Source organism: Myotis davidii, unplaced genomic scaffold (genome assembly GCF_000327345.1).
Source record: "Myotis davidii unplaced genomic scaffold, ASM32734v1 scaffold1622, whole genome shotgun sequence".
NCBI lineage: Eukaryota > Metazoa > Chordata > Mammalia > Chiroptera > Vespertilionidae > Myotis > Myotis davidii.
Genome location: NW_006293535.1, coordinates 165,877 through 175,727, shown reverse-complemented (window position 1 = coordinate 175,727; position 9,851 = coordinate 165,877). Strand labels below are relative to the sequence as shown.

Below are 9,851 nucleotides of genomic sequence, written 5' to 3'. Positions count from 1 at the left end.
GGTGTAAGGGACCTACTGAGTAGGTCTGATACCCGGAGATCTTTACTTTTTGCTTATTTTTTATGTTAAATTTATTGGGGTGACATTGGTTAATAAGATCACATGGGTTTCAGGGGTACAGTTCTATGATATTGCATTGTGTCCCCATCACCCAAAGTAAAATCTTCAGCCGCCATATATTGGACCCCTTTTGCTGCCCCCCACCCCCTTTCCCTCTGGTATACCTGGAAGTCATCAGATACAGGATTCTAAGCAAAACTCATGCTCTCTCCCATCCTATATAATAAAGAGCTAATATGCAAATGGTCTTCACGCCATCACGCCATCACGGCTCAGACACTCAACACTGGGGAGAGAGCAATGGGGACCAGCCAGGGGGACCCACGGTCCCAGGCACCAGTACCTGCGGCCTGGGCAAAGCCACCCGTCATGGTCCGCTGCCTGCGGATAGCCAGAGGGAGGGAAGCCCAGGTCCCGGGTGCCTACCACCATTCAGGGGAGGGAATCCTGGGTCCCGGTGCGGGTGGAGGCAGAGGCAGGGGCGATCAGGCCAGTAGGGGAGCAGTTAGGGGCGATCAGGAAGGCAGAGGTGGGTTAGGGGCTATCAGGCAGGCAGGCGAGCAGTTAGCAGTTGGTGGTCCCTGATTGCAAGAGGCACTCAGACATCCCCTGAGGGGTCCCAGATTGGAGAGGGTGCAAGCCACGCTGAGGGCCCTCCCCCCCCACCATGCACGAATTTCATGCACCAGGCCTCTAGTAATATATAAACACCATTGGCCCTACGTGTATTCGCTAAATCACACCTTGAGCAAACACCTATTCTTCATTGGACTTTTATCGGTGTCAACAGTGCAATTTACTTTAGAGAAATATGCCAAAACCCAATTTAATATTTTAAGTATTTTTTTAGAATTTTAAGAATTTGCTTCTTTTAACAAGCAACTAGAAAAAGACCTGTTGCATATGAATTATGTGTATGACAAATCATTACAGTTAATAGAGGCCCTAGAATCATCTTGTCCCCTTTCTTTGTAGAGATGAAGAAACTGCAGCTCAGAGGGGTTAATTAAATGCCTTTTTCAAATAAGTGGTAAAGCCAGGGCTGAAATCCAAATCTGATCTTCAGTTTTTAATATCTTGCACTTAAAACATATCTGAGTGCTCTTAGGTCGATTCTGTAGTCTGAAACGAAATGCACAGATTATTAAAAGAATATCTTAATAATATTAAATAGAAGCTAGTTTGCTGTAACCTGTTTCAATGCAGCTCAGCATCTAAGGAATGAAATTGCTGGAGAGAATGTTACAAAAAGATCAGTTTAAGATTTGTTGTCAATAAAGTATCCACATTGGTGCCTTCAGGAGTATTGAGGTTTGGTTCTTTCTACTTAAAACCAAGAACAAGAGAAGCTTGCACTGTAATATCCAATAAGAACGGGTTCATCGTTGGTTAGAAAGCACACGGAACAAGTTGACTTGGAAGATTTTAATGCACCTGTTTGTAAGGGCCTGCATGTGGTCACATATGTAGTGGTAAACATTTCAAAAATTTAAAGGTAAAAGGAACTTATTCCAAATGTTCATTATACAGAGAAGAAAACAAACACTGGAGAAGGTAGACATCCCCTTATGGAAAGCTGAAGTGAACAGTTTCTGGTCACTGTTTCATTCTGCATTCTCTGTGCGTGATGAGCTCCAAATAAACTTAGAAAAACCCCTCATTCGTGAGGACCCTTCAGGAAAGTTTGCTAACATGCACTTTGTTTCAGGGGAGACAAAAAGAAAGTCTTATATTCACCTGACCGCCCCTGAATTTAGAAGAATCCCATTCTTTAAACCAAATGGTATACTCCTGCTATCTTTGCAAATAGTTGTTTTCTCCTCTGCTTTTTCTATAATGCGGTATGAATTTCTATTTCTATTAATAGATTTTTAATAATTGACCTGAAAGTAGATATTTGAGATTTAGAAACTTTTCAGGTACCTAGTTAAGACAGACAGCTGTTGCAAGAAGCGCCTAAATCATAATTGCTACCCATACTTGTGTTAGTCTCCTCCAGATGTTCTGTCACGGTTAAAGGGAGGGTACTGTAAGAATGTTTCTCGACTTCAGTCACTTGAAGACCATTTCACAATTGAGGCCATACCTACTCACCATCTATTGTTAGTGTAGTGTTGATTCAACTCAATGTTAGATTTATTCTAAAGGAAAATTTTATATTACTTTTGTAAATGGAAAATATTTTTTTCTAATACTAATTAAAGTAAATTGTTTCAAAGATTTGTGCTTCATGATAGAATTATGATCGCAAAAGTTACTTGCAATTTTAGGGGTAATTTTTTTTTTTAAGTCATGTGCCATTTTGTCCGATTGGTAATTCACTCACTAAGTATTTACGGTGTCAGGGGCTTCCTAGGTATTTGGAGAACCTCAGTGAACAAATCATGCACAAAGGCTGTTCTGGAGGAGCTTACCTCTCCTCAGGTCACATTTGTAATGTCTGAGCCTCCAAACGGCCTCCCCACCTCCCTCGCATTTCCATGAGCACTGCTAAGTCTGCTCTCATTCAGTATCGGCAAACACTGCAGTTTTGTGTGTGTTTTTCTTTTAGCGATGGTCTAGAAATCCTCTCAGTATGAGAATTACTGTTAACGTCTATTGTGTTCTGGGGAATTCCCATAGGTGAACTCAGTTCATGGATTCAGATGTCGTTTAAACATTATGCTATGCAAGAAGCGAAACAACAGTTTGTTGAGTATGATAAAAACAGTGATGGCCGTGTGTCGTGGGACGAATACAACATTCAGATGTACGACCGCGTGATTGACTTCGACGAGAACACAGCTCTGGATGACGCAGAAGAGGAGTCCTTTAGGCAGGTGAGAGCATGTGCACAACCTGCCTTTTGAACGAGAGAGTGGAAGGGAGGGGGAGACGCAGAGAGAGAGACATTGATGTGAGAGAGAGACATCGATCGGTTGCCTCCTGCAGCTGCTCCTTTTTAAGACGGGGTCGTACTCCAGTGCAGGTGTATACTGTATTTTGTTTATCCATTCATCTGTAAATGGACACTTGGGTTTGCTTTAACTTTTTGGCTCTTATTCATAACTAGAGGCCCGGTGGACGAAATGCGTGCATGGGTGGGGTCTCTAGGCCTGGCCTGCGATCAGGGCCTATGGAGGTCGTCTCATCCAGTCCTGGACAGGGCCTGCTGGGCAGGGGGAGGGACTGCGGGAGGTTTGCTGGCCGTGGGAGGTTGGCTGTGTGAGCACACTGACCACCAGGGGGTAGCTCCTGCGTTGAGCATCTGCCCCCTGGTGGTCAGTGTGCGTCATAGTGACTGGTTGGCCAGTCGTTTGGTCCTTAGGTTGTAATGGTCACTTAGGCCTTTATATAGATAGATGTGGCTATGAACATGGGTGTGCAAATATCTGTTTGAGACCCTACTTTAAGTTTTTGGAGGGAATGTGTCCAGAAGTGTAGTTGGAATTGCTGGATCATATGGTGATGCTATTTTAATTTTTTGAGGAGCTGCAATACTGTCTTCCATAGTGGCTCCACCCTTTAAAATAACTCATTTTTGAAGATTCTGTATGACTGTAGTTCTGTTGCCTCTCCTGGTTTAATTTGTTTAAATATATGCTGCTTAAGCAGAGCTGAGGAAGACAGTATTTAGGAAACATTTATTTAGTAAACAGAACTTTTCAAGACAAATGACTGTTTTCTTCAGAAATTGCTATTTTAAATACTTTTGTATTTCAAATTAGTTTTACAATCTTTTTCTTAAAATGAGTTTTTCTTATGTGGAAAAATACAAAGCCAAGCACCTGGTTGCAACCCATTATGTCCCAAAATATTATTAGTCAAGGGTATTTGGCAAACATTTGAGCCACTTCAAATTCTTTAACTTACCCATGATCAGTCCCCACCTTTCAGTTATTGGCACATGTCATCGTGTCTGTGTTGTTGGTTTGAGAATTGTGTGGGCCGCTTGAGCTCTAGAGGCCATCCGAGCTCAGAGTTGGTCGTTGCTCTGCTGGTAACTGTGCATGTGCTGGGCATTTGCCCCCAGAGTAGGGGGAAAGGGCTGCCCGTCTGCCTGGCTTTCCATCCAGCTGCCCCACTAACAGTTCTTCAGCTTTGGCTCAGTTATGTAACCACCTTACGCTTTAGTTTCTTTATATCTGATAATGGGATGATAATAGAAGGAGAAATAGTAGCAGTTCTGTATTAAATGGTAAGAATATTGTTGAAGAAAGCACATGCAATTCACACTCATATTTAATATTTACATATAACTAGAGGCTTGGTGCACGAATTCGTGCAACAGTGGTGTCCCTCGGTCCCTGTGGAATCAGGCCGAAACCGGCTCTCCGACATCCCCAGAGGGTTCCCGGATTGTGAGAGGGCACAAGCCAGGCCAAGGGATCCCACCAGTGCACGATCGGGCCCAGGGAGGGACCGTGGGAGGGCTTCAGGGCGTGTCCGGCCCACCTTGCTTAGTCCCGATCAGCCAGACCCCAGCAGGAAGGTAACCTAACAGTTGGAGCGTCTGCCCCCTGGTGGTCAGTGCATGTCATAGCAACTGGTCGACCAGTCTATTGTCTGCCCTTGCGGCCAGTGCAGGTCATAGCGAGTGATTGAGTGGCCTTAGCATATCATTAGCATATTATGCTTTGATTGGTTGAACGGACAACTGGACACAGCATATTAGGCTTTTATTATATAGGATCAGCTTTTAAAAATATTTGAGGCATTTGCTAACTATATCAGCATTAGGTTAGTTAGAATTTACTTAATTCACAGAGGAAAAATGTATCTTTTGTTTTTCTTTTTTCCTCCTTATTTGGGTGTTCATCTTATAGCAGACTGGAGAGTATGAATCAATCTTTTCACTTCTTAGTGCCTAAGAGAAAACAAAGGATGATAAAGTGAGGTTGGAGATTTGTCTATCTACTAGGTATCCTCTTTTACCTCCTTTATATTAACTTACCTTAAAAAGCATCATTCAGTGTCCTAGCCAGTTTGGCCTAGTGGATAGAGTGTTGGCTTGTGGACTAAAATGGCCCAGGTTCTATTCTGGTCAAGGGCACATGCCCAGGTTGTGGGCTCGATCCCCAGTCGGGGGCGTGCAGGAGGCAGCCAGTCAATGATTGTCTCTCATCATTGATGTTTCTCTTTCCCTTTCCCTTTCTCTCTGTAAAAATCAATAAAAATATATATTTTTTAAAAAAGCATCATTCAAGTTCTGACACTTCACTAAAACCAAACCATTGTGTGATATGACTTACTTGCCAGGGAACAACAGAGAAGCTAAATACAGTATTTTAAAATATGACTATAATTAGGTTCTAATGCTATTCTTTTTTTCCCTTTGGCACCCAAAAGGTTTAATTACTTTCTAATCACAATATAAGAGATGTGTTTGTTTGTTTTTAAAAAAATTCAATATTCTTGAGAGGGGGTGATGCAGTAAATGATGATGTTGAGAAGGAAGTCTTCACCCACTAACATAAACTGCAGTGAGCAGTTTTTCATCGGAAAGATGTCTGGTTCTAATGCAGACTTCCTCACCTACATACTCAGTAATGTCGATTATAAGCCTCTATCTTTTAAGAATGAATTAGCCTGGCTGGTGTGGCTCAGTGTTGAGTGTCGACCCATCAACCAAGGGGTCACTTGTTCAATCCCTGGTTAGGGCACCCGGCTTGTGGGCTCGATCCCCAATATTGGTCATGCAAGAGGCAGCAGATTGATGTGTCTCTCATAGATGTTCCTTTCCTACCTCTCTTTCAAAAAATCAATTACACAGAAAACAGTTTTTTAAGAGTGAATTCGATGGAGCATAAATGAACACTTCTCAGTGGGGTCCTGTTGGGTAGGTATTCTTTGATAACCCAGGAATATGTGTCTATTCTACTTTATTAGAATTTGATATAATTTCCTAAAAGTAGAATAGACCTCTAAAAGTGAATGTGGTATATAAAGATGAAAGAGTTGCATTATTTTTCAAAATTTAAAAATCAGTGGTGAAGAATGAGTAAGTCCTAAAGTTACAGACTAAACATTATACCATAAATAAATCATAAAAAGTAATGGGCTCCCAGTCATCCCACTTCTGGGAATATATCCCAAGAAACCCGAAACACCAATCAGAAAGAATGCATGCGCCCCTCTGTTCATAGCAGCACAATGTACAACAGCTGAGATCTGGAAACAGCCCAAGTGCCCATCAGCAGGTGAGTGGGTGAAAAAGCTGCGGCACATTTATACTATGGAATACGACGCAGCAGTGAAAAAAGAATCTCTTACCCCTGAGAAAATGTGGAGGGACCTGGAGAGTATTATGGCTAAGTGAAATAAAGCAGTGAGAGAAGACAAGTATCACATGATCTCACTCATGTAGAATCTAATGAACAGAATAAACTGATGAACAAAATAGATCCAGAGACATAGACGCATGGAACAGACTGACAAATTTCAGAGGCAAGGTGTGGGAGAGATTGACTGGGGAACTTACATGCATGTATGCTTGGCCTGTGGACACAGACAATAGTGTAGTGCAGGCCTGGGAGGGCCGGTTTGGGTGGAGGGGTTGGTTGGGGAAAAAGGGGGGCCTCTGGAATACTTTGAACAGTAAAGTTTTTTTTTAAGTAATGGGCTGTCTAAAATAATGTTTTCTCTACGGTAGTCTATTAAAAACAATTGACTACCTGAATTTCAGAGGTTATTTTTTAATACGGAAAATGGTACGGAAAATGGAGATAACCGTGAATAATGCCCCTCTCGGGCTATGAAATGTCTGAAAGGGCCGTTCTGTATGGGATGATGAACAAGTGCATCTTAAAGCAAAATAACTAACGTCTGGGGACCTGCCTGGGAAAGGCTCAGCTCTAACTTTTAAAGCCAGCTGCTGAGGGCGTGCATCAGCAGCGTTTCCTTCTGTTCGACATGCTCTTAGGGCAAATGAGAATGTTAGGACCTGGACTCTGGTATCGCTAAGTATGCGTGTCTTCATGTAAAGTCGTTGGCCGACCCAAACATGGCAGTTCTGTTCTTCACAAGGTTCTGTTACCATATAAAAATGACTGTTGTTTTCACTACTGTATGTGCTGTTTTCTATCATCCATTAGAATACAAGGTTTTTGCACAGAAGAAAAGAGTGTTGAGTTTGGGAAACTAAGAGTCTTTTGTATCATCTTTAGAAATTGGCCACTTAGGAAAAAGTCCTGTGTTTTGGATTCTTGAATGTGAGTTGCACTTACATTGTGTTCTTCAAATGACCATGAATGACTTTTGGTTGTTTTTTTTAAGAAATCTCAGTCTGTTGAGAGAAATCCTTTCTTTGTCAGCGACTTTGGCCAAATTCAGCTCCCTCTGGCGAAACGTGGACCTTTTTGTTCCAACTGGAAGGGCTCTTTCGTCAGGAAAGCTGAGCACTCAGTATTCAGAAATGTGGTTTATTCCAGAAGAACTTGATTGACTCAGCAAAGTACATCAAGTTCTTGTTTGTCTATTTTTGCCTGTTAAACCTGAATATAAATTGTAAAATATTTGGTTTAGTTATTTAAAAGTATGAAAGATGCAGATAAAAGCAGCTATTTGGAAACTTTTTTTTCTTTTCTGTCAGATTTGGTTGAGTGCAACTAACTGTCCAGTGGAATCCGAATGTTTAAAGATGAATTCTTTGGGGGAATAAGTGAGCTCGCCTCTGTGAATCAGTTATTGTAGAAGCAGCGTTGTTGCCGTGAATCAGTGCTACCTAACTTAGCAGTGAAAGACATGAATTAAAAGTTTCTAAAATATTAGAAATTGCGATTTTTTTAAATGTGAAGTTTAATAATACAATCAGTTTATAAAAAGAAAAGTATTCGCCCTAGCCGGTTTGGTTCAGTGGTTGGAGCATCAGCCTGCAGACTGAAGGGTCCTGATTTCTATTCCGCTCAGGGGTGCACACCTGGGTGGTGGGCTCAGTCCCCAGTGGGGGACGTGCAGGAGGCAGCCGGTTGGTGATTCATTTTCATCACGGATGTTTCTGTCTCTCCCTCTCCTTTCCTCTCTGAAATCAATAAAAATATTTTTTTCAAAAAAGGGAAAGTATTCTCATAAGAAGATTATTTCTGAAACCTGCGAATATATTTTTGAAAAGTCATTTTGAAGACCAGAAACAGTTTTCAATTGGCATAGTAATCCCGCTAGTGTGTCTCTGTGGTTGAGCCTAGACCAGAGGTGGGCAAACTTTTTGACTCGAGGGCCACAATGGGTTCTTAAACTGGACCAGAGGGCCGGAACAAAAGCATGGATGGAGTGTTTGTGTGAACTAATATAAATTCAAAGTAAACATCATTACATAAAAGGGTACGGTCTTTTTTTTTTTTTTTTTTTTTTTTTTAGTTTTATTCATTTCAAACGGGCCGGATCCGGCCCACAGGCCGGAGTTTGCCCACGGCTGGCATAGACCCATGAGCCAGGAGGTCACGATTCAGTTCCAGGTCGGGCACATGCCCGGTTGCCAGCTAGATCCCCAGTAGGGGGCATGCAGGAGGTAGCCAATCAATAATTCTCTCTCATTATTAATATTTCTCCCCTTATCTCTTCCTCTCTCTGAAATTAATAAAAATATTTTTAAAAACACAGTCTAAATTTATTGGTTTTTGGGGATTCAAAGGAAATTGAGATCAATTGTTAAAGAAACGAATGTGTACTACTGTAGAAAGACCAGAATGGATCCAAGTTCAAAATATTTTAGCTGTATTTCTGACATCCCTTTCAGCAAATCACTGAATCTCAAGTTTTTCCATCAATAGTATTTTGTCACATTTAGTAAATGTTTATTACTTAAGGTTTACTAGTTGCTGAATGGGATTCATATTCCAGATGCTTAATAGAACGACACCCAGCCAACTGAGCCGCACTGGCCGGGGCCCTCTTGTTGACTGTTGCTTTTGTGGCTTTTGCTGTTGGTGTTGGATGGTCCCCATGTTATAGTGAGGAAACCCGGGGAGTGAAGCAGTTTGCCCAAAGGAGCACGGCCCGTAAGTGGCATTGCTGGAGTTCTGCTCCGAGTTTCTGACTCTAGAGCAGCGGTTCTCAACCTTCCTGATGCCGCGACCCTTTCATACGGTTCCTCATGTTGTGGTGACCCCCAACCATAAAATTATTTTTTTTGCTACTTCATCACTGTCATGTTGCTACTGTTATGAATCGTCACGTAAATATCTGATATGCAGGATGCATTTAGGCGACCCCTGTGAAAGGGTCGTTTGACACCACCCCCCCCCCAAAGGGGTCGCGACCCACAGGTTGAGAACCGATGCTAGAGCCTGTCACTGCCTGTAATGAGTGTCATTTGCCCTAACAACCTTCAGAGGGATGATGATGTGAAGATAAAATAACGTATGAAAATGTGCTTTATGTTTCGCATGGTTTGTACTTTTGGAAGTCTTGTTCATGATTATATATTATGATGAGACCTTTGAACATGTTCAATATCTAATTTTCCAAGCTTCATCTAAAGGACAAGAAGCGATTTGAAAAAGCTAACCAGGACTCAGATCCCGGTTTGAATCTTGAAGAATTCATTGCTTTTGAGCATCCTGAAGAAGTCGATTATATGACGGTAAGGAATAAAGGTTTTAATCGAGTTATTGAGTGACCAGAACTTTAAGGCCTGTTTTAAGTAGGTGATCACGATGAATTGTGCACAACCCGAGTTTCAAGAGACAGGAAGAGCCAGGTTCTCCTCGGTTCTTGGGCTGGGGAGGAGGGTTTCTGGGGTGGCGGTTGCTTATTGGGAGGGAGACGGTAAAGGACTGAGTTTTTAAAAAATCTCTGTAATATCAGCAGCACTC

General features: G+C 42.0%; 1 protein-coding gene across 1 annotated transcript in view; it reads left to right on the top strand.

Moving 5' to 3' along the window:
- Positions 1–2,663: 2,663 nt before the first annotated feature.
- The window catches only part of RCN2 (reticulocalbin 2), an 11,093-nt gene continuing 3,905 nt past the window's right edge, over positions 2,664–9,851 (top strand). The window contains exons 1-2 of the mRNA XM_006767195.2: positions 2,664–2,879; positions 9,506–9,619. Of these exons, the coding sequence (XP_006767258.1) occupies positions 2,706–2,879; positions 9,506–9,619 (288 nt within the window). The 5' untranslated portion in view covers positions 2,664–2,705. The remainder of the gene's footprint in view (positions 2,880–9,505; positions 9,620–9,851) is intronic.